Raw genomic sequence first — 25685 nt, forward strand, 5'->3', positions numbered from 1 at the left:
ATGCCAGGAGAAGGCAAATGGAAGATAGCTCACTGATCAGTGACAGCCCAAAGCTAACCAACTTGTTTTACCAGTAGCTGCAGGTGTCTTCTTCTTTGTCTGGGTGACTGGAGTGAGGGGAAGTTAGGAAGATAGTGTGCGGTGGCAGGAGCAGGACGAGTACCTGTACAAAGCACGGAGCTAAAACCCCCCATTCCACTAATAATGAGGGACTATTTCTATGTGGTTGGGGGTGAGGGGGAAAGAGGAAGGAAAACAGATGCAGCTGACTATGATGTTATCAGTGCCCGACTCTGTTGCAGCCACCAGCCCACAGAACTGAATTCAAGGTTACTGTAAGACAAGAAGGCTACTGAGCAGATGTGAGGAAGTATGGTGACGGAGGGCATGGGGGAAGTGAGCTGGCTTTTTAGCTGCAAGAATTAAAAAAAAAAAAAAGATAGGATGCTTTTCAGCCAGAGGAGTTTGAATTTCTCAAGGCAGAAGACTTGCTCGGAGTATCAGCACCTCCTCATGCCATTGTCCCTCTCTTCTCCATGCCCCTTCACCTGCTTGGAACCTACACACAACCATTATCCACCAAGGAGCTCATAGCCCAGCACATAACCCCCTCTTCAAAAATCAAAACCCAATTCTACGTCTCCTCATGCTGTTCTAAGAGCAGCGGAATTCCACACACCAATATAAAGGCAGTGGAAGATCAGGCCTTTTGAAAGGCCTAGAAGCAAGATCCATCAAGTACTGTATGTGTATTGCCCATGTGGACAAACCCAAACAAGTTCCCTCTATTTTCAAATACTGGGTTGGGCTCATCTAGCCGGAGCCCAATACTTCATTGCTCTGTGTAGTCACTGACACCTATAAGGACACAAAGAGCCTCCGTTCTGATTGAAGGGCAAAGCAGTAGAGAAATGCAGGGTGAGCCAGTGGGAGAGGAGAGCCTAACTGGGAGAGGAGAATTTTCTTGTCCAGTGACAATCAGGCCATTTGCTTCAAAGCTCCCCTGGCAGGGTTTGCATTAATTTGTCCCGTGTCAGGAACACTGTAGAGATGTAATAAAGGGCCAGGTGATAAACTGGTGTAAGGTAGCACAGCTCCAGTGATGGAGTCATACTGGTTTATATCAGATGGGACAAGGACCAGAGAATTTAAATATCAGCCTGCTGATAAAAACAGTTAGGGAGAGACTCTAGAGTGGAAGCAAGCTCCCCACACCTCCTTCAAAAAGAGCATAAAGTTCAGAGACAGACCATATGACACAAATAAGATTTGGGGGCCAAATCGCACAGCAACACCAGCTTGCATACAGCTGCACCCAATTACATTTGCTGGGGATGTGGCTCAGAGTTAGAATCAAGCTAGGATTAGGCTGGATTAGGATTTGGCAATAAAAAAAAGAGGCCTCCAGTAAATGAAGAGAACTAGAACCTCTTGCCCTCGCAGGCAAACTCTGTACTACCCAAACCCCATTCACCTGTTCAAGTAGAAGGAAAAGATGTTCTTCTCTATCAGCTGCTGGCTCATGACATTGTCAAAGAAGGGCGTGACTTTTTGCACTGAGATCTTTGGGAATGCCATGCCCAGGATGCCATCAAACTTGGCAGCGATGAACGTTACGCCAGGCTGCTTGACTGCTTCACCAAAGATCTGGTCCTTGACTTTTAAGTCACCAAGCTGAGAGAAGGGAGATAAAAATATGCAGTTGAAAAGAGCATCTCTGGACAGGGATAGGAGAAGCTGCTTTCCTAGAAACAGAAGGAGACCATAAGTCAATCCTCATCCCCACCCCTGTTTCTGGTTGTATCAGGGGTATAATATAACTGCTCACACTTGGGGTCCCAAGCTAGGAGACCATGATGCAAGCACAGGCCATTGAGGATGTGCCTCCTGCCTAGAGTGAGCAAAAAATAACTGGTTCCTTGCAACTCTCAAGCCAGAAATGCTCACATTACCTTTCCTGGGTCAGATGTTCTGCTGTAGCACCCCTTGTTCCATCTCCTCCATGTGCAAGATGAGACTTCCCAGCTTATTGTTACCCAGCACCTCTATGACACTGCTTGAGAAGCCCACTGCCCCCTTCCCAGTCCCTGCTCCAGTGGAGAGCCTCCCACCTTCATTCCCTCTCCATCTCTGCTCTTTGCATGTCTGACCACATGGGTGGAATTCACCCCCCTTGCTGTCTCCCAGTCCTTGCTCTCTCCACCCTGCCACTAGCCAGCTGGTTCCCAAGTCCTATAGCCTGTAGTAGGCCAGCCTGCCCTGCACTTATTCTCCCCATTACTACCTGATAGTCACTACTTATTTGCCTTTACCACTTCACCACTCCCTTCCTGGCTTCCTCTGGCTTCTTGTTATTTACTGCATTGCATTCAAGCTCCTGATCTCTAGCCACAAGGCCCTCCAGTCTTGTTCACACCTACAATCACACCTTTTTACTCTATTGTCTCTCAAGCTTTAGTGCTTGCCTCATGCTGCTCCTACATCTCAAGTAGCCTCTCCTCCTTCAAGAATCCCAATCCCTCATCCCTTTGTCTACAACTTCTCATCACTGCAACTTCCCTTCTCAACTGTTGGCCTCTGTGGCATGTTTGTCCACTTTCTGCTGCAAGGCCATCAGAGCAAGGTATCTTTCTCATGCGTCCTTATGGACCCACTTAAATCCTTTGAGACCAGAGATGGCAAATATTCCCAGCTGGGAATAGGTTCCCCTTCAGCTAAGTAGCCACAAAAGAAGCTGGAATGAAAGTACTACATTGGGGTAGCAGGAATGGCAAACTGCCAGTCAGGCAGATGTGAATTTAAGGTCAGATATTGTGTGCCAGGCACCAGGGCTGGCACACATTTGTAATAGGAAAGCTGCAATCTTTTGCTTTCTTATGGTGTTCATATCCAACTCACAAACTAGGGGAGCTCCCCTGCCAGCTTTCACCCAATGGGGAGATGGCTTTGGGGTTCTCTTTAGCAGTTCCTAAAGTCTTAAAAGCAAATCACAGGTGCCTTTGCTAATGAGACTGGGATGCTTTCAGCATCCCAATTGTTCCTCAGCAGTCCACCCAGGATGAGTCAGTCTCCAAACAGCAGCATCACAGCAAGAGAAGTCCCACCCTGGAATGAAGAGCTCAGTTCCCTTAGCTGACATGAGAAAATAACCCCTCTAACTAGGTCCCCCTTGTTTGGGCAAGGGTGGTTGTGCACATGTGAAGAAATGCATGGTAGTGGCACAGGGAGCTTTTATACAAATTGTACAGCAAGTATGGCAATACCAAGTGTCATTTAAAATGAAGCACTAAAAGCCATGAACAGGATGTGGGGCAGAAGGCCTGAGATGTGCATCCTGTGTCACATGCTTCAGTAGTCAGTTATACCGTGCAATCTGCAGGAGCGATTACTACACCAACCTGACCCTTCAATTCTTTTTACCAGAAATTAAATATTTGAAGAGCTAAATCCTCTATTGGCCTGAACCAGCTGGAACATCACCTGGAACATGTTTGGAGGCACCAGACAATTTTCTCTTTCAGTTCTGAAAGCTGCATTCCAGAAAATTACCTAGTTACATCCCTGACTGAACAGTTATGCCCATGAGTAACTGCCTCTGAGCAGTCTCACACCACCTCCCCCGTGTCAGGTTCACCAGATGGAAGAAGGGTTGCAAGCTCCAAAACTGAAAGCATTGTTAACAGATCACCAGCAATGAATTACAAAACCTTCTGCCTCCAAGTTACTCACTTGGCACCTGCCCAGGTACAAAGCGACTGAAAAATCATTACTAGTTGTTGGCTGCTCGGTGGCCTCACTCCAGCTCCTTACAGACAGGTGTCTGCATCATGCAGCACAAACTGGCACCGTTGTTAGCAGTGTCAGCAGAAAGACCAACAGAAAGGGGCCAGGAGACTATAGACTAGTTCCCCCGCTAATATTAAGTTTGAGTAGTTTCATCAACTCCACTCTAGCAATGGCCATTTACTCCACTTAGGGATTTGGCCCCAAGTTCTCCCATCCAGAGAGACATCCAGGAGGAGGCTGACTGCTGAAGGGACAGCTTACTATACCTGCTGTGTGGCTAAGGAAGGACTTCACTCTCCACAGCAAGTTGCCCAGCTCCCAGATCCCTTCACTTTCTCTACTGCAGCCGAGAAACAGACCCATCCTCAAATTTCTACTAAGTCAGTGCAACCTTGGCAGATTTCTGCCTTGAGGGGGACTCAGGGGAGCAGGGATTCTCTTAGTAAGGGCACATCCACTGTTTGGTGAGCCAAACCCATCTGCACCATGGAAGCCCGGTGCTCTGAGATCTCCTGGGTGGCACATACAAGATTCAGAAGTACCAGAATTCATGGTGAGGGGCAGGAGTTGAGTGAAACCAGGGCAGGGAAGAACACAGGCTCCCATTTCTGCTCAGCTATTATTTATGTTTCCTTGCCAGATACCCTCAGAGCACAATCCTGCTGACTTTGATGTGGCTATGCCAGTCTCCACCCCAGCAAGAACCTGAGTTAACCCAAGCCTGTATTTTAAGTCAAGGCTTCACTGGGAGTTTGTGGTGCACAAGGCACACAAATCAGGCCACTTGGGTGTGGGGCCCTTGATCTTAGAACCCACGAGGTGCTGAGAACTCAGTTTCTTCGGGCTGTGAACTCAGCTCCTTGAAGTATTAGGCCCAAAGGTATTGTCACGTCTGCCCCTGTGGAAGCCAAGCGTGGTATGTGTTGGCTGTGATGTGGCTCAGGTGCAGAATCCTTCAGAGTCATTGGAAAGCAGACAGCTAATTAAGAAGAAGGCATTACAATGATAATTTTAAAAAAAGCTTCTGACTCACTTCACTCCCTCCATTAAACTGGAAAGCACCGAAACCTGCCGGCACAATTGCAGCTCAATAAAAAGCTAGCTGCTTTGGTTCACCGTTCCCACTCTGTTGCCAAAGCAGCCCCCTTCCAAACCACATCCCTTCACTCCTCATCTAAACCCCAACACACATCGCTCTCTCCCTGCTGGCAACTGATGGAAACAGCTGTCTGCTTGCTCAGATCATATTTATTAACCCAACAGAATTCACTGCTAATTGCAAAATGACTTAATTCAATAAAAACAGTAAGTGCCTTGGAGGGGTTATTTAAAAAAACTCTAAATGCCACCAGGTCCCAACTGAACAATTAGGCTCTAGACCCCTTATTAGATTCAAGGGCCTTCCCTCCTGTAGAAAGTGACAGCTCTTAATTTTTACTCATTTTTTGACTATGGAAAAATACTAGAGCTATTCTTCTGTTACAGAGAACTTGGAACAACCACAACAGGTCACAATGTTTTTGACACTAGGGATTCCTACTTCAAATCTTTGGATTTAATCCTGTGAATCCTGCGTAGGTATCTGCACCCCTAACGGTGCTTATACTGAGTGACACCCTTAAAAGGATCTCAGAGCACCCCCTGAGTGCTAGGTCACCCTGGCTGAGAATCACTGGCATAGGCCACCTCCTCCAGCTCTTTGATGTAGTGCCAGGAACTTACAGGTGGCCACAGGAAGCAGCAGTCAGGAACAGCAGAGCCCCAAAGTCCAGGACAGGGCTTATGAATGGAGAAGGACTCTACTCAGTTTGGAAGGTCCTACCCTCCCCATTCATTCTGGGCTGACAAATCCCTGCTCCTCCTGAGGAAATACTGCCAATCAATCTCCCTAATAGGAAACTCAGATGCAGCTGTGAAGTCTGTCCAGCAACTGTGGGCATGTCTAGGTCATTCTCCCAGAACTGCCTGTGGCACCTGTTCTCAAGCAAGCCCCACCTCCCTGCTCCCGCTCACACTCATGAAGGTCAGAAATGCAGTGGTACAGTTGCTCTCAAAAACACTGGAGGCAGATCTTCAGCAGGAAACACCACATGTCCCAATATGGTGACACGAGCAGTCATGGGGCACATGTTGCAGCACTGCACCGGGGGGGGGGGGTCGTCAGACATGGTGCAGACCAAGATCTACTTTGAGTCAGTTCAACAGTCACCAGCCACTTAAAAAGGTGCTAGCATATGCTTGTACTGTATGTCAGGTTTTCATGCAACACACACACACACACGCACTTTGGCAAAAATCTATTGCCAGCCAGACTGGAAGTATGGTTGAGGTAGTTTTTCTGCTCCACAGAGCTGGAGAGAGTGCTGGCTAACACTTTTCCACTGGGACAGGTAGCACATACCCACATGTCTATCAAAAAATATGCTGAGAGGGGGCCCCCCCATCTAGGAACACCAACCCAGCACTGGAGATCAGATAGTTCAGGAGAACATGCCCCACCAATCTTCAACAGGGCTTGGGTTCTAATCACCTCTGTGCTTTTAAAAGCTGGAGGCACATATTTTCAAGTGTAACAAATGATTGTTGAGTATCTCGTTCCCTGGGTGTCCAGCCCAAGATGTTTCCAAGGAACCCAATTTACAGAGCATCTACCCTCTTAACTCTGAAAAATCCAGTTCCCTCCCTCAGACTTGGTTCCAGGTCAAGGGCAGTTCACATACTCCCAATTTCTGAAAGACGTGTTTCAGGCTTTGAATGACAGGAGGACCTCTAGTGCTGTCACGATAGTCCAACCTCCCTTCCCATGTAGTGCTTAGTTGGCCAGAAGGTACCAAATATGATGTAGAGAGGTGTTCCTGAGGGAGCTGAGCTGAGATCACCAAGCAAGATCTGGCTTCAACACTGCACAGAAGCATGTACCTTTAGGGTGCAAAGGGAGGCAGTGTTGCCAAGTGTCCGTAGCACTGGAACATGACTCAAGGGACACAGAATCTACTCCTACCTCTGCCCCTAGCCTAGTAGAAAAGTCAATGGCTCTTATGTGCTTTGCTGACAAAGGTGACCTTAAATGGCTTGCAGAAATGGACTGTGGTCATTACTAACCGTCACAAAATCCTGGCTGAGGTATCCAGACAGGCTCCCAGTGCCATAATGGATGGCGAAGGCCGTGCCATTCTTCACGTAGGTGGAGGATTTGGAGGCATCATACTTGTGATGCAACACTGCAATCAAGGATACAATGTAAGCATGCAAAGTCAATACTGCTGAGATTGCACACAGCTTTGTGTCCATTCAAAGCAGTGAAGAGACACAAACTAGTTAATGGAGCAGGTCAAAAAAAGGCAGGGGGAAAGCTTTGCAGAAAATTCCTCACTTGTCCCCTCCCCAACACACCTAGCTTTTCCTACATTTCAAACAACATTTTTAATTTGTAAGACACTTCAGGGTGTTGTACAGCTAAGCTTAACAGGCCCCCACTCCCCAGGATGTCTTAAATCAGGACTGCTTTTGCACATGTGTCTACCAGATGGGGAATTAAATAACAAGATTCAATTTGTCCGTTTAATAGGATTTGGCTGCTACATATTAAGATGTAGCACTAGCCATGGCGGGTGTGTCAGGGGACATTAGAAACCAAGAGGGTGATGCTCAAGTCATCCTAAGTGCCTCAAGAGAAATGCATATATTGTGAAGGACATGGGAGCCTTTAACGCTACTCAGATGTGAGCAAAGTTTCAATATTTTTGTTCAATTACAACACTTAAACATTACCCAAAATATTTTTTTGTTTTTAAAAACAGTTCACAAGCCTTTCTTTTGATTCTTTATGAAGATGCCCTGAGAGACTTTAAACGTAAGAAGTGTGAGGAGTTTGCTCTCATGTTTCCGTTTTATACCTTAGAAAGATCAGGGATTTGAATTCTTCTTGGTTTTGCTGGAGGACCTTAGGGATGCGGACTGTTTCTTAATTAAAATGGGCAGAGGCATCAAGTCCTTTGCAAGCATGTCGTTACTCAGAATGCCTGCTATTCGGGGAGTTAGATGGGCCCTGTCCAAAGAGAAGGAAGCTAAGAAGCCCACAGAGGATGGTCATACCTCATTCCCTTGCACCTCAAGTCCAGCCACTTCTACCTATGTAGGCTGAACTGTGGTTTGGTAGCATTTTTCACTCACTCTGCACAGATGTAAAATGAACTCCCAGACAAATGGAAAACCAGAACCACAGAGATTTGAGCTCCTGGCCCATATTCCTTCCTCTATTGCTCAGCTCTCACTTAACATTGCCCTTGCTCTCTAGATGTTGGAGCATCCCGTCTATGCAGACTCAAATTTCTAATCGTGGAATCTCCGTGTCCTTCCAAAAACCCCCACAATGAACTAAGTACCCGGCCATCTCTGTGCACTGCAAAAGAAGAAGCAAGTCTCAGGTCTCATTTCCTTTCCCTTGTCAGAAGACCTACTCTAGGTCACCTTTCATGTTTGCATATTTGTTGGCTCCACATATTTCCCTGTTCTGCTTAAGCAGCACATCTAGTGGCTTTTAAAAGGCATTTTCTTGTGGCTGGATTTGACACCATCTTCTTTGGTGATTTATTATATCATAGCATCACCTGGCAAAAAAGCTTGTAATTCACAAGCTAGTTGGCTACAAAAAAATGTCTATATGGTTATTATTAATTATAGATCCATAAACATGGGTGCACACACTCTTCACAATAACAAAATGTTTTTAATAGAGGTGACAAGATGAGGCCTTGCTTGGTTTGGTTTTTTTCTTTTGCTCATGTTGAACAATAGGTCTGATTTGGGAAGAGGCAACGCAACACATGGAATGGCTTGTTAACCCTATCAAGAACACTGCAAAAAAAAAACAAAAAAAAAAAACAAACGACTGTGGGCAGGGATGTGACAACAAAGAGAAACAAGAACAGGGGAGAGATGCAGAGGCCTTCCAAATTAACAGCACCCTGGACTGAGGTTTGGGAGATGTGGGTTCTTGTCTTGGCTCTGACACCGATTTGTTGGATGACCTCAAGCAAACTGCTTTACCTCTATGCCTCATTACCCCTCAGCTCCCCCCCTTCAGTCAGGTATTATGAAGCTTGGGTAGGTGGGGATCTAGGGACAAAAACCCCTTGCATGAGTTTAGTGGAGCGATTACTTTTCTATGCCACTCCCCATCACCTACAGTTCCATACTTCTATTTTGGGTGGGCTGCCGAGACCCAGTTAAGATAGGTTTGTTATCTCTTTCCCCTTTCTTCAAAGAAAAGAAGGGCATTGCTTTCCAGATAAAAAAAGGCAGAATGAGAGTTGCAATGATGCAGTGGGGATATTGTTAGAGAGAAGAAGGACAAAGGAAAGGGCTTCCTCTGACAATACTGAAGAATGTAAAGTGTTCAACTTCCCTCCCCAACCTTGGAGTAGGACAAAATTAAAGGAAAGGGTAGGAAGAAGAGGACAGAATTCTCCAGTTCCTGGCTACAGGTATGCAAGACAGGCAAGGTCTGACTGTGGTCACATATGCTGCAAATGTGCAGACGAGCTCAGTGCACAGACCAGCTCAGGCTAGCTTGAATCTCACTAGCTCTGGCTGAAAGCAGTGAAACAGCAACAGCTGGGGCATCTGTGGAGGCTGCAGAAGGCCATGTGGGTCCCTAGATACTTACTCAATGGCTGCTGTAGTTTTGCTGCCATCAATAACCAAGTTCACTAGATGAAAGCTACAGTGGCTGCCTCTGGATGATGTGTTGCAAATCAGTGCCAAATGTAGCCAAGACATGCCCCATCTTGTTCAAGAGCTGTTGCCCAGCTCAGCTCTGCTGCAGCTGTTTAAACTGGAAGAGGTGACCTGGGGACTGGCATACAAGGTTGACTTTCCAAGCTTTCCACATTCAAGTGGGTTACCTGCCACTTGATTTCTGAAGCTGGCTTTGCCATGGGTCAGGAAGTCAGCGAGACAGGCTCGATTGAAACTGCAACTGCCTAGAAACCTTCCCCTCCCCCCAGCCTGCACAAGGTAATCTCTTGTGATGGTTTAGTGGGACGCTTGGTGCCCGAAGTTGCTACACAGAGAATGGAAGGCCGTGTGAAGCCACACGACCAGGCAGCTCCATAGGGAAAGAGGTACTTACAGCAGGCAATGTCCAGGAGATGACAGTGGATAGAGGGCACCCAAAGGTTGGAAGATCCTGTATCAAAGACCACAGTGAACTTCTGGGGTGGGGTCCCAATGCCAATCTCACCATAGTACTGAGCCTGTAGGGTATGAGGAACAGGGAGAAGGAAGAAAAAAAGGAGCATTAAGCACAGATGAAGACTACAGTGAGCAACACAAATGTATTTAGGTTAATCACACTTATACTGCACCAGGGAGAGAATCAGCCCCAGAAGAAATAGAGGCAAATACAGGGTTATGGCATAATACAGCAGCAATCCTGCTCCCTCCCACCCCCACCCCAGACGCTCTGTGAAGTGGAGCAGAGTATGGTCATACTGAGCTCAACACTATCCCCATCTCAGGCCCCTTTGGAGCAAGTCAGCATACAAAATAGTATTGCGCATATACAACCACATCACAGCAGGGTTAGATTTGCATAGGTAGGGGCTCTCTCCCTCCTCTTCCAACTATACATAGGGACAAAGAATGAACAGAAAGGACAGTCTGGTGCATCATAGCATTAACCAAAAAACTGTGTTCAGGTCTCAGTGAGGTCACCAATTCCCTATGCTATCTTGGAAAGTCACATAATTGCTCTGAGCCTCAGTTACATAACTGTAAGAGTGATACCTCCCTTTGTCTTGCCTGTGGAGCTCATATATTCTTCTAGGCAGGAATCAGCTTTACACATATGCATACTGCCCACCAGAATGGTAGAGGGGCTTCTAGGCCAAACAGAAATGCCTGGGAAAGATTGCACCTGGACACTGGTGCTATATCTACATTGCAAAGCAGAGGCCTTTGCTGAAGTTTTGATGGACCTACACAAGGTAATGATAAATAAACTTGCTGGATTACTGGCAAGAACACGTCCCTTCCTACACAGGCTGAACTACCCACCCAAGCCCCTGTGGAAATACCTGGGCATCTACTCCAGGGGTGGGCAAAAATGCGGCCTGCTAGGCCATTCTATCTGGCTTGCGAGGCTCCTAAAAGTGTAGAAAATTAATATACATCTGCTCCTGGCTGCCTGTCATATGGCCCTCGATGGCTTGCCAAAACTCAGTAAGCCGCCCTCCTCCACCCGATATAATTGCCCGTCCCCATCTACTCTGTGCTGCCACAATTATAGCAGTCTTGGTTTTACATTATTTAACTCAAGTGCTAACTTGGATGTGTCAACAGGAGCTACCATCGCTCCTCTGAAGTGCGCTGTAGGCAGTTCCAGACAGAGGTTATTTCAAATTGTAATGTCTCTTAACAAAATGGTTCTCTTCTCCCCAGCAGGGCGCCTCCCATCAGCTACAAACATGAGGAAGATCATATACATAAAAGAACGAGGCCTTCCACATCAGTGCCAGCAACCCCTGCCTTCCATCCCCAGTCACTTCTGAAGAGAGGAGGGTTTCTGTCTCTCTAGCTGGGGGCAAGGGGTGATAGTAGTAAGGGGGCCGGGAAGGCAGGTGGCTCCAGTTCACTGGGTAGATGCGTGTGCCTTGGGTGACAGTTGTATCCCATAGCAAGTGAGCCTGCTTCTCCTTTTGTTTCTCATCTAGGTCACTCACTGCAGGCCTCCCTCCCAAAACCATTTTTGAAGAATAAAATTTACATTTTTTAAAAGTGTAAAAGAAAACAAAAACATCTGGTCCAAGGAATGCACCGTCAGTAGAGATTGCCTTGAGCGGAGCTCACTAGAAGAGCATGCATGCTTTCATCTGTAGTCAGAGCAAGCTGATTTAGCTTCTGTGGAGTCTTAGCCATCATTAAAAAAAAAAAAAAAAAAATCCTGATAGTGCAGGCAACCTCCTGTGGATACAGCTCCTGTGCCTCCATGACTGGGTGTAGCAGTGTCAAATTGCAGCAGGGCAAAATGTGACCAGAGTTTTGAGAAGCTTACTTGTCATTCTCCTAAAACCCAGTGCATAGCAGCAAAACCAGCACAAGTCAGAACAATTTCATAGACATCAGGGCTGGAAGGGACCTCGGGAGATCATCGAGTCCAGCCCCCCTGCCCAAAGGGCAGGAAGTCAGCTGGGGTCATAGGATCCCAGCAAGATAAGCATCCAATTTACTCTTGAAGGTGTTCAATATAGGTGCTTGAATTTGTCTATTCCCTCCCCACTCCCAGCAGTTGCAGCATCCAAAGTAGAGATAAGTAATAGAGCTATGACCTAAGGGAAGGGGCAGTTAATACAGGGTGCAAGGGGAGTATAAAAGGGAAGTTCTTGCTTGTTGCTGAGAAGTTACTTGGAACAGCAAGAAAGGGAGCCAGAGAAAGAGCTGCTTTACCCTGCTACCACCTGCAGAGAGCAGACACAGGTGGTGAGGCCCATCATCCCTTGATGCCTCAAGCTGCCATGAAGTAACCCTCAGATAGACTTCCCACCACTCTCCCCTTCCTTAGCAGCTAGAAATGGGGGGCTAATCACCCCATGCTCTAGCTCAGCTGTTGGCAGTGTTTTTCCAATAGTGGGCTGGAATGACCCAGCTTGGAACCAAAAGCAGGCTGATGCTAGGATCCAGGCTCTACCACTGCCACTTTTCCCTGGCTTTTAAACTCGCAAATAAAAATTAGAAGTTAGGTGAAATACTCTACTTGCACGAGGTTAAAGATTACAAAACAAGATCGGCTAATAGTTCTTCAGATTTCTCTCAAGTCTGAAGCAATCCAGTTCCCTTCCTACCTTCCTTCTGCTTTTGCTCCCTTTCCCCAAGAGGCAACTTAACATATATGCAACATCTGTCCACACCTCTTTTCTACCATTACCCTGCCTCCTCTCCTCTACTTTGCACCTTCCCTTCTCACCCTTAATATAACTTCCCCTATACTTAGTCAAGATGAGTATTGTGCATTTGAAAGATACATTAAAAGGACAAGAAGGGGAGAAAAATATAGAGGAAAGGGGGTAAAGAGGAAAGATGTGCACGCACTTTATTGCATGGATTACATTTTATTATGCAGTTATCTATAATATTATGCATCTTAATTATACTGCATTATATAGTACATTATTGTTACACTATGCATGTATAAAAAGTTATACTACAATGCTATATATAAGTACAATACAATATTTATACACACATACACACAAACTGAACAATAGTGTGAAAGGGAATGGTTGGTCCCAAGATCTCCACAGATCTTTCACCCTGGCTTTCAGGCTTCATCCTGAGGCTAGCAGGGCTCTAGTTAAACTTCAAAGTGCCAGGTGCAAGAACACCGTCCACCCAAGATTCAGGGAAGCCACTGCATTTAGTTGTACCAGTCATTTACTAAAGAGAATAGTTTCATAGTTTCTAGGGTCGGAAGGGACCTGAGCAGATCATCTAGTCTGACCCCCTGCCATGGCAGGAAAGAGTACTGGGGTCAAACAACCCCAGCAAGGTGTTCATCTCGCCTCCTCTTAAACACCCCCAGGGAAGGAGCCTGCACCACTTCTCTTGGAAGCTGGTTCCAGATCCTAGCCACCCTGACTGTGAAGTAGCGTCTCCTGATATCTAACTTAAACCTACCCTCTGCCAGCTTGTGACCGTTATTCCTGGTCACTCCTGGCAGTGCTTGGGGGAACAGTGACTCCCCCAATGCCTGTTGGTTCCCCCTGACTAGTTTATAACAGGCCACAAGATCCCCCCTCAGCCTTCTCTTGTGGAGGCTGAACAGGTTCAGGTCCCGTAGCCTCTCCTCATAGGGCCTGCCCTGCTGCCCCCTGATCATGCGAGTGGCCCTCCTCTGGACCCTCTCCATACTGTCGACATCCCTCTTGAAGTGCGGCGCCCAGAACCGGACACAGTACTCCAGCTGCGGCCTGACCAGTGCTGCATAGAGGGGGAGGATCACCTCCTTGGACCTGCTCAAGATGCATCTGTGGATGCATAGGAGAATGTGTCAGTCTTATGGAAAGGGCTGGACCAAGGATGCATCTGCCAGCTGCCTTCTTGGGTCACCCAATATATTGGATGGCCAAACAATTGAGCTTTAGGGAGGAAATACACCCGATCAGATGCTTCCATACTCAGCCAGGATGCAGCCGCACAGGTTTCCTATATTTGAGTAACTGCAGAAGAAAGCCAAAGGCTGCCAGAGCTCTTAGGCAGGGCACACAGCAGGTTTGCTGGGAAACTTTAGAAATGAACATTGCCACCCATTCTGCAGTCTCCCTGGCCTCCAAATCCAGAGAGTGCCTGGTGCTAGATGTAAATTCCTCACACATGGAAAAGCAAATCAAAAGTACTGCTGGGGAGGGAAGTGACAAGCTGGGGCCCATCCAGGACCCCTGCAGCTCCAGAAGTGCACAGAAAATCCAGAACCCTACTTAAAGCTATAAGCACAAAGAGGACTTGTCTCCGTTTCAGTCAGGCAGCCTCTGGTCAGGTCCGATTGGTAGTTTCCACCAACCCTTCCTCTTCAACTCAGCTTGGTTTCACACATGCCCCATCCCCTGTGACCAGAGTGAAGTAAGAGACCTGTTGTAACATAATCCCTGTTTATGTTAGAGCCCCACCCCCCGTCTTGCACCTGCCGGATCTAGTGGGATTTGAGATCCTCAGCTCCTCCTGGGAATGACTCCATGGTGCAAGGGACCCCAGTCAGCTGTCACCTGGTCACGTCGCCCACCCTTCTATAATCATTACATTCCAGGCCTGCTCTGCCGACTCTAGCAAGAACTGGGATCTGCTTGCAGGACTATGGTTTTAGGAAGAAGGGCCAATAAGAGGAGGTCAATTTTGCCTGATCTATAAGTCAGAGCCATCTGCACAGAGGCCCGGCTACTAAAGAATTAGCAGTGTGTTTTTAAACAGGAGTTCTGCTCATTAAACAATTAATAATCTATTACAATTAAGTATACGGGGCAAAGCAACATTAGTCACCATTGTTCTATGATAAATTGCTGGAGCTCAAAAAAAAAGTTAACCCATTATGTGCAGGGAAGAAGGGGTTAGCCTAGGGCACATTTCAGGATTGCATCCTGAAGGTTCACACCCCATTTTCTAGAGTCTAATTCTGTACAGGTCTTACCCCTGCTGGAGTAAATTTCCTTTACTGACAACTACCATCAGCTCAGCAAATGGAGATCTTCCAGGGATATTGGACAGTTAAGAGAGAACAGCAGCAGCAGCAGCAGCAGCTGTGTCTCAGCTCATTCAAGCTGTATTTATTAAGCCAACTCAATTCATTGCTAATTGCAAAGTGATTTAATTTGACAAGAGCAGTAAGTCTTCGATGGATTTTTTAATGAAACCTAGATGGCACCAGATCCAAACTGAAGAAGGATCTAGACCAGTCTTTTTATACCTGAGGAATCCCCGAGACTCAAGCGCCCCTGGAAGATGGCAACTCTTAGAAAAGAAGAAGTGTACACACTTCTTCCCCCCCCCAATTTTTCTGTTGCAAAACAGCCCAGAAAGACAACAGGTTAGAATGTTTTTAACACTGAGTTCCTATTTGAAATATCTGGTTTTATCTTGTGATTCATGTTTGCACACTTAACAGTGCTAACACTGCACAGTACTCTAGAAAAGTTCTCAAGGTATGCAGAAAAGATGAAAGTACTCAGCACCATGGCACCTTGGTTGAAAAAAATTTATATAGTAGGCATAGACATGGAGCAGTTTCAAAGAGGGCAAGCAGCTGTTATATTTCAGTTGTATTATCCTCAGCTTGCTTGCACATGATCATAGCAAGACTGCTGCTTCAGGTACAGACACACAACAAGTAAACTCTTCTTAGATGGTTCACAACTGCTGGGGCTCCAAGGTGGCCCATGGTCAGTGCCTTAGCATTCCAGGGAAAAGCATCACCCTTCAGGCACTGAAGCTGATACAAGATGGTGGGAGCAAACAGCCAGCTGTGTGTGCAGGTGTGTAGGAGGAATGCTTGCATCCACTCTTTGGGGCTCCCATAGGGTAGGTAGTGACTTGTGGTTGGGTTTGAAGCTTTTAAAAACTGCTTTAAAGACTAAAAGTGCATGTCCATACCCTTTAGAGGCATCAGTATGGATGGTGGTTTAAGCCCAAGGGCCAAAAGTTTGAGTGCCATGTGGGCCAGATGAGTGATGCAGGGCTAGTCCATTGAGCTCAATCCAGCCTGTGTGTGAGGACTGGGTCTCTGTGCTGCCACCTCTCCCCCACTGCCAAAATTTCTGGACCCATGGGAAACCCATGGGCTGGATAACATCAGCACCATGGGCTGGATCCACCTTGCAGACTAGGAGTTGAGCCCTGCCCAGTTTAGCCAAAAACCAATGCGAGACGCGCACACATGCTTCCTTTCACTGCCTTGGATGAGAAGGTTTCATGCATGTAAAAAGCTTATTTGATAGCATTCTCTCTTGTCCAGCTCTGCAATGGTTTGCCAGTAAAATGCTGACCTAGGGAGGCCAGCCTGCCTGGAACAGTGACTGCAACTTCACTCATTAAACTGCTCAACTGTACCCTGAGATTTTCACTTCTGCCTAGTCACCAGTGCCTGGCCAAGGCACTGGTCTTTCCAGAGAGTCTCTCCTGTTTCCTTTACATTTAAGGACCTTCTAAACTAATAGTGTCAAAGCATCTAGCCTGAGCCCTGCATACTACGCTTGGAGCACGCACTGGACCCGACCCTGCATGTGCTGCAGGCAGCACAGGGGATTAGGTCTGGGACACCACATGCAGCTTACACCCTGGACCCCCTGTGCTGTGTGCAGCATGTACCCTGTACTGGACCAGGGCTGCATGTGTAGGAAGCCCCAGGCTCAGCTGGTCTAGCATACAGCATGTTGGGGCTGGACTAGCCATGCATGCTGCATAGGGAGATGGCACAGGATACATGCTCCATGCAGTGTCCTGCTGGAACTGGAGCCAGGGCGCAGAGCATGTGAGCAGGGCGCCATATGGAGTACAAGCCATGTAGCTGATCCAGCCCAAGGGCTCACCTCAGACTGGGCTGACCCTCTGTGCTGCCTGTCATACCAGGTCCAGCCCACAGACTGGAAGGCAACATGAGCAGGACCTGGCCCTGTGGATTGTCTGCAGGGTGTTGGCTCTGATCTGGTCCACAGACCAGAGGGCCAGATGAGTTTGACAGCCATTGCTTTAGGACAGAGGTGCTGAACTGGGGTATATGCAGAGCTTTTCCAAAGGGTACATGCCTACGTTTTAATGAAGGTGGTGGAAACTCCAACTGAACATTTAATGACGAGTAATGGTATTGCTGTACATTAATATCTGTGTTCGCAGAAACATGTTGTGGTAACGGTATGAGCAGCAATAATTTTCTAGGGTACATAGGCAGAGAGTTTGGAATGAGATGCACCCACACCAAAATATTCTTTGAAACCACTTTACTGGAACCCAAAAATATTAAAGAGGCCACTGAGTTCAACCAGTGACAAGGCCTTTAAATAATCCATTGCTTGAAACTCCCTCTTATGTATGCTGCCAAATAGAGCACTGCACAAAACACTTATCTGTCCAGAAAACAGGATGGGAAAAACACAAAACAACCCAGACCCTTCAACCCCAGTCCCTGACCTGACCACTTCAGCTTTGAGAACAGAGCTGCATTTTCAAAAGTGTTATTCAACAGTGAGCCTTAAAGGAGTTTACAGCAAATCCAGTAAGGTACTTGGATCTGATAGCAGTTCTCAGTTTTAACACGACAATTGATCTCACAATAAAATATCAAGCACATGGTGAAGTACCTTGCTTGGTTAGACTGAAAATACAGTTTCTGATCCCAGTTACCCAACCAGAGCCAGACCCAAGTTGATCACAGGCCTAGTTCATCTAGTAACAGTGTCTTGGAATAGAGACTTAAGGTTTCTTCACATTAGTCTGGCTGCAATAACCACTCCACCCCCTCCTTGCTCTTTAAAAATGGGCTTTTTCCAGGTATGTGGCAATACTTTAGTAAAATATCCTCCTCCAAGATTGGGAGTTAGATGGGTGTCAGGTCTCCTAGCCCTTTCCCTCTTCCTCCTAGGGAAGTTTGTATTAGGGGGAAATCCACAAGTTGACCTCATAGCAAGCCCTTGCAGCAAGAATTAAGGAGACAGCTAAGGCTTCTTTGCTCTTCCTGGATAGAATGAATAGTACACACCAACTGCAGAGGCTTCCTCAGCCTGGTGAAAGGTTTTAAAACCTGAAAGCTTAATAAAAATGTTCCCCCCCCACCCACAGCTATTTAAGTTGGTTTAATAAAAGACATCAGATTCACCCAAAGAACCTTGTCTGCATACTTCCTTAGACCAACACTGCTACCACCTATACCCCGTAGACAGCTGAAGTCAGAGAGAACAACGCACTACCTAGGAGGCACAAAGGAAGAGGGATTTTCCATGTAGTCACACTGGAAACTATATCTAGAAGTGCCACTGTATATTACTAGTAAGCTTCAAAAGGGGAACCTGAAGAGATTTGAATGAAGACAGATTGCTTCCTGAAAAATCAGGAGGGTGTCCCAAGAGTAGGGCAAGAGAAGAAGCGTGACTAGGGTTGACACAATAGAAACCATGTCACAATATTCTTACAACACCACACAGATTGTTTCCTAGAGGTTTGCACATGTAGGCCCCAAAATGAAGACAGCTACTTCTTGTGACGCGTTTGAAGCACCCTGCCCCATCCCATCCACCAGCCCTTGGCTCTTTGGGTGGGGGTCTTAGGACTCTACCATCCCACCCTGGCAGCATGACACACAAGTCCCCCACCTTGTTTCCCAGAAGACAGAGTCAAAACCTAGATAAAAACAAAAAAAAAAACCAACCCCCCGCCCCAAACTCTACCCCAACACAGCATGTGCCATCTCCAAGAGGAATGAATGCAAAGCAGCACAGACCTGCAGGGCAATAGGCACCACCATGTGCTACCTGCAAGACAGTTTCTGGGAAAGGGGAACATCGCTAATCTCCTAGAAATATCTGGGCAGGATGATCAGCCTATTTTAAAAAAAAGGAGCAGAGCGATGAGGGCAAGGAGGTAGTAATCAGCAGCAACTAGAACACATTTTACTAGAAGGGGAAGGAAGATGGAAACCTTTCTGGTTTTTACTTCAGGCACAAGGCAGATAAGTGGGGAAAGAAGAGGGACACTGCCTGGAATGAACAACCCCCTCCCCACAGTTGAGGGAGGTGGAAGAAAGATGGTCTGACCTCATTCACAGTACAGGACAAAATGGTCCTGAGAGATGGGGACTTCTCCTACTTGACACTTGAGCCTATAGGACCAGAGCAACATAGGTTCTGTTCAGTATGTGAAGGTGCTGGCTTCCCACTTGCACCACTGCCCATCCTGGTGCTGAGGGGTCTCATCCTTTCCTCTGTCTCTGTCACAGTCAGGAGTGGGGAATTCTCCCACATTTCTCAGGACTTGGAAAAAAAGTGAAAAAATGAAGAAGATTGGAAACTGGTTTTAGTGGCAGTGTCGGCAGGCAGAAAAGCAGCACCTGAAAAAAGACTTGGCGTCTGCTCCTGACAAGCAAGCCGGTCTAACAGAAGTATTTTGGAATTGGAGCCGCGCTGTTGTGCAATCTGCAGCTCACCATTTCGACATGGCTGGTTAAACATGCACATTCCCTCCTTGCTGCTCCCAAGGGATTACTGTGAACAGAGAAGTGCCTCCCTGAGAGAGAGGTAGAAATTGGCTGGCTGACAAGAGCCCAAAGGATAGGGGAAATGCGGGGGAAGAATATTGCCTTTCCCAGGAGAGCAACACAGGACACAACATGCATGGGTATCTGCAAGGCCAATTCCTTCAGTTCTGAAGCTTAAGAAGCTTGACAACTTTGTCAACTTTGGTGGCCCAGTCTAGGAGGCCAACAGGACCCGCTGCTGCTCAGCATCTCAGGGAAGGGGTGGAAGCCACTTATTTACGGGTCTAAGGACAGAGTCAAGCATTTAACTTTTACGACAAGAGTTAGAGATAATACAAAGTAGGCAGCCTGCTGCAGAGACAGGGGCAAGAAGGCATGAAGCAGTGATCAGGAAGTGGGGAGTGGCAACTGGAAAGGCATGGGGCAATATGGACCACAAGGTAGGCAGGGACAGCTCCCCGAGGGTGGGGTGAGAACAGGAACCTGAAGTTCCACTGCAGCACCTTAATGTTTGGGACCCAGTATGGTTATCCAAGGAGAAGAAGCAGGTAATTTGCTAGAGTACATCAGCAAAAGCTACCAGGTAGGAGAACAAGCCTGCTTGAACCGTGGTTCTTCCTGCAGTGAAAGCACTTCTTTCCTGAAGGTGAACAAAACCCCTGCACACAGCTCTCTCAGGGTAGGCTCCGATTTTAGGAAATAAAATGCCATATAGACCCTGAGCAAAAGTCTACTAGAAGGCTTATTTACAAGGTTAAGGATAAGTCAGTGCTGGAGAAAAGGCAGTTCCTCCCATGCAGGTATTCACCATGCATCTCCATCTCCCCTCCACCATCACAAAGAACAAAACAAAAACACCCAACTCTTGGAAAGACACATGCCTAAATCCCAGCTGACAGTGGTACACCCTTGCAAATGCTGTTCCCCAATCACTGTTGCTCTGGGCTTGCACCACCATTTTGTAATTCATTTTCTATCATTTCATCTTGTCACATGTCTAGAAATACCTACTGCTGCTTGAGTGCATGAAGGATATCCACATACAGCACTGGCAAGGCCTTACCTCAAGTATCATGCCCAGTTCTGGGACTTTCATTTCAAGATAGATGGGGACAGATTGGAAAGAGTCCAGCTGGGAGTAACCAAAAATAGGATTAGAAGCCTGGGAACCATGACTTCTGAAGAAAGGCTGAAAGAACTAGGGCAATTTAGTCTAGTCTGGAAGAGAGGAGATTTGGGGGGGGGAGGGGAGGGATTTGGTAATGGCCTTCAAATATCTGAAGAGGGATTTTAGAGAGAGGAAGGACATGGGCTTCTCTGTGGCCCTATGGGACACAACTAGGAGCAAGGCCCCGAATTACAGCAGAGGAAATTTAGGTTGGAGATTAGGAGACATTTCCTGGCTATGAAAGTATTCAACCATCAGAACAGGCTTCCTAGAGAAGCTGTGAAATCTCCATCCCCAGAAGTTTAAAGAGCAGGTTGGACAGACACTTAGCTGGGATGGGTTAGTCAGGGAAGATCCTGCCCTGAGCAGGGGACTGGACTAGATGATCTTGGGAGGTCCCTTCCAGCCCTACTTTCCGTTGACCCTATATTAGCACCAACCTCACTCCAGCCAATTCATTATACAACAGTAATGACATCACAAGTAGGCTCTTTTGTGGGCCCCACAAGATTTCTGGCTCCAACAGACCTGATCCATTAAAGCTTCCTAGCTGCTGACAAATTATACCTCCATAGCTAAGGGTACGGTTGAACCCGGCTCCAGAATTGGAGTTATACAACCTACTTAGAGGGACTGAAAGTGGGCAGCTGCCTCAGCTTACAATATTTACTTGTTTTCTTTTAAATGAAACATCATGGGTTTACTGCAGGTCCAAAGCAATCCCAGCTAATGCACTTCTGTGGAGGAAGCCCATGCTCTGGAGACACATTTAGCTCCATTTACATCATTCTTGCAAGGTCAAACCTTTACATTCTTTTTCTGGATTCCCTTTCTTCCTGGTCCTCCATCATGTGTACTTCTAATAAGTAAAAACTGATCTTAAAGATCTTTCTGCCTGTTGGCTTCTGGATGGCACAATCACCAGGTAAATTAAGGCCAGAATCTCCAAAGAGCATAGGACCAGACTGTCAAGTGCTTAGTGCCTACAACCGAGGCCAGACATACATACAAGCACCCAGCATCTCCCACATATGGGTTCAGGCCCTGCTCCAGCAAAGCCATTAAACATCAATGTTTAATGGGGTTAGCCAAGAGCTTCAAGTTACGCACTTGCTTAAGTGCTTAGCTGGAGCAGGGCAGGAACATAAACAATTAGCTCTCACATGGCACTTCTTAGCCAGAGATCCCAAAAGTATTTTGCGAAGGAGGTCAGCTTTATTATTCCCATGTTACACGTGGGGAAGCAGAGGCAGTGCAGAAGAGTTTGCCCAAGGTCAACAAACCAGAGTCAGTTTTGACCCAAGGCCTTTGCCAGAAGGCAATAATAATAGGTTGTTTTCATGTTCAGCATTTTTGGAGCAAGCTACATTGATTCTGTCCTTAGATCACAGGCAGCAGATCACAATAAATGGGGCTAGGACAGAGTGACTGATTAAAAGGCATTATTTACTAGTTATATAGGTTGGTTAATTAGTAGTGAGGGGGAAGAAAAATAGGTCACTGAAGCTAGGAAGACTGCTTGGAAACTTGCTTAGGTGTGGCAGGTTTGTTTTCCCCCCCCCACCCCCCTTAAATTAAAAGTGTTCAACAGCAGTTAAAGAAAGAGGGACTGGCTTGTTATACCATGTCTCCCCATTCCCTGGGAATCTGTACCACACCTACATATTTGGAAACTGTTGTACAGCTTCCAACACACCTCTCAGCTTCCAAAGGCCTGCTCCATCCAAAACACCACATGCAAGACAACTGGAATGTTACTTCAATGGAAGATGAGTCTGACTCCAACTAGCTATGCTTTGAAATACTTCTGTGACTTGGGTATTGTGTCCCTTTGCATATGGAGAATAAAAAGCAAGAGAAGGGTTTTGGTAAAAAGTCAAAGTAGTCAGTAGTAAAATACTGGATGTGAACTTGGAGCCTTTCCTTCTCAGACTTGGTTTAGAGGAGGTTGTTTCAGTGACATACATAACATGGGCCCACATTCACGACATATTTCTGATGAGGCAAGACATCTTTGGAGGAGGATAATAGCCACCTTCCACATTGCCAAAAGACAAAAATAAAAACTTTAGCAGCCCTCCCTCCACTTTTCTTTCACCTGCTGCCCCATCTCAAATGCCCGTTTGGTTTTGTGATCCAAGCAGGTATAAAGTACTCAGTATTGCTAATCTGCCAGGGAATCACTGTGGATACTGGGATATTGCAGATGGAGGCCCCACGCCTATCTGGTGGGGACGGAGGACAGGAAAAATGGGGAACAAATTCTACGGGAAGCATAGCACTGGAAAAGTGTGTTATACGTGTGAAGACGACTAATGCTCATGTGCTAGAGAGGTCAAACAGAACAAAGTCCAAGCATGACTATTAATATTCATGGCAAAAAGAGTTAGATACTCAAGAAAGCCTTTCTAATAGCATAAGTCAGCTACTCTTGTATACAAACCACTGCTTTTCCTTTGCCCTTCCGCATGGTGAAGAGGCATGGGTGACAGCAAGGTGCCAAGTGTCATAAGGGAGTCTCCCATTAACCATGGTACTTAAGGGCAGCAAGCAAGGAAATTCACCTGCTGTACTTACATCCATGTAGTTCTTCAAGATCTCTGGAGTGGGTTCCCCTATACCTGGGACATCCAGCTTATACTTTAGGAATTCATTCACAGCATTCAAATCTGGTATTTCACTTCCCACTTCATTAAGGACACGCCGCATTGAGGGGAACTTGGTTAGCGGGATTCTGTTTGGAAAGAGGAAAAAAACCCAACAGCATTAGAGCAAGTAACCCTGCTATTGCCATGCTGCAGCACTTGTCACCACCTGGATCCATCTTGTGGGACTGTGTATGCAAAAAGGCAGAACAGATTCTGTAGGAATGTGGGGCCTTGTGATTTCCTGTGAAAGAAGAAGCACAGCAAACAGCTATGCCTGTTGACACCAGAAGAGAACCCAGGTCCTAATAAGCGATATTAAGGTATGCCAAGCTCTGTGATGCCATTAAGGTCTGGACAAGGAAGAGGACTCGGATTTACTTCAGACCCTGCCTTTACAGTTTGTCCCAGCTGGGACAATCTTAAAAAACATTGGGGAGATGACAACTAGTATTATCGCCACGTAAGTCTGACTTGCAGAGTCACATAGCAGAGATGGGAAGAGAATCCCTGGAGTCCTAGGAATGTGTCCCCTAGTTACTAAGCCATGCTGCCTTCACCCTCCCCGCCGCCCAGGGTCTATGCCTGAGAAATCAAGCTCACCACTTCCCAGGCAGCCTAATTCACAGACAGCTGTTTCCAATGTTTCCATGTTTAACCACTTCCAATTTGTTGATGCTAGCCACAGTTTCCATGACTCAGGTGAGTTTTTTGTTTGTTTGTTTGTTTTAAGGAGTAGACAGTGCAATACTAGTGCCAGAAGAATACAGTGGTAGCAAGTTTGGTTTCTGCTACTGTTTCCTCCTCGATTCCTCCCTCCCTGTTGGAAAAGCTTTAAGGCCTTCCACAGACTACAACCACAGCCAAAAATCAACTTTAGCTTTGTCCAAAAAAAGATTGTGGAAGTTGGTAGTTGTAGTCAGCATGCACCAGACTCTAATCTGAAGTCCACCAAGTCAATGGGCATCTTTTTGTTGACTGCAGTATTCAGGCCCTGCACTAGGAGGCCAACTTGCCTTATAATGAACAGCATCCAAAAAAGGATTTGTGCTGGTCACTGTACAAAAAGGAGAGTTCCCCTTTGGAAGGGCTTTCAAAATCAGCAGTTTGGAAGGTGGAAAGAACAGCACATGGCACCGTTTGGCTCAGAAACAGGAATTCCTTATGAATCAAGGAACAAAGCTCACAGCTAACTTCTTTGGACCCCGAGCCAGTCACCTGATCACAGTTATACAACACCACGGAGTGGGCATGTCTACATGTGCAATTAACGTGACTGAATATACTGCAGCTTGATATGAGCTGGAGTAAACTAATTGTGACATCACCATCTATGCATGTGGTTAAACACAGTTATTTACAGTGTTGCTAAATACCTCTTGTATATGATAGCGCAGTAAATTAGCCTGCTGCACCTTAATTGCTGTGCATGTGTAGACAGTGATGCTTTACTGTGCAGCAAATTAGTCTGCTGTGCAGTAAAGCATCTCGTGTAGACGGGCCCACTGACAACCACATGCCGGCTGGTTTAAGTGCAGCGCTTCTTTGCCAGAGGGTCTCTCACTGTGACCACTAGGCTCACAACACTTTTAAGGCTCAGAATTCCTGTACTGCTCATGCTTTTGTCTGTACCTGCTGGTTTTGGTATAGGACAACTCCTCAAGAGGCTTGGCTGCTTGTGAAGATATGGTAGCCAGCCTGTCACTCTAAACCAACCCCACTCATAAAAAACCACTGATTTTTACTATGTTGTTTGGAAGGACTCTGCCAATGAAGTGATCAGAGATCTAGAAAGCTTTTGCTGGTGGGCCCCATGTTCAGAGTAGCAAGCTTGCTTAGTTTAGAAAAGATAAAACCCAGGGGAGACGATTATAGTCTTCAGATATGTGCAAGGTTATAGAAAGATAAGGGTTACACATTGTTCTGTTTCCAGTGGAGATGGGAGACGTGGTAGTAACAAGCCTCTGTTGCAACAAGTGAGATCTTGACCAGTTATCAAAAAGCTTTCCAACTGTGAAGACAGTTAAGCAATGGGATAACATGGGAAGCTTGTGGAATCTGTACCCCTGGAAGTTTTTTTTTTAATACGGTTAAAAACAGCCCTCCCTCAGGATTGGTCTAGGTGTGGTCGATCTTAAACACAGATCAACAGGATGGACTGAATGACTTCCAATTTTGTTTTCTAGGAAGCATCCGTAGATCAAACTCTGTCCACACCTGACACTTGGCCACATTTCTGTAAACTGCATCAGGAAACAGTTCTGCTGCCTGCCACAAGGGTTTAACTATAGCAAAAGAGTTGTTGAGAACTACTCAGAGTTCAGTGATGATGAGATACAAAGCAGAGACTTTATGT

General features: G+C 46.5%; 1 protein-coding gene across 1 annotated transcript in view; it reads right to left on the reverse strand.

Annotated features, from left to right (window-relative positions):
* The window catches only part of CTSD (cathepsin D), a 34545-nt gene that overhangs the window by 7000 nt on the left and 1860 nt on the right, over window positions 1–25685 (reverse strand). Inside the window, exons 2-5 of the mRNA XM_090032468.1 lie at window positions 23262–23418; window positions 9920–10043; window positions 6889–7007; window positions 1475–1674 (exon numbers count right to left, since the gene is read on the reverse strand). Coding sequence (XP_089888594.1) covers window positions 1475–1674; window positions 6889–7007; window positions 9920–10043; window positions 23262–23418 — 600 coding nt within the window. The remainder of the gene's footprint in view (window positions 1–1474; window positions 1675–6888; window positions 7008–9919; window positions 10044–23261; window positions 23419–25685) is intronic.

Source organism: Crocodylus siamensis, chromosome 2 (genome assembly GCF_052110815.1).
Source record: "Crocodylus siamensis isolate JL-2025a chromosome 2, ASM5211081v1, whole genome shotgun sequence".
In the NCBI taxonomy this organism is placed as follows: Eukaryota; Metazoa; Chordata; order Crocodylia; family Crocodylidae; genus Crocodylus; species Crocodylus siamensis.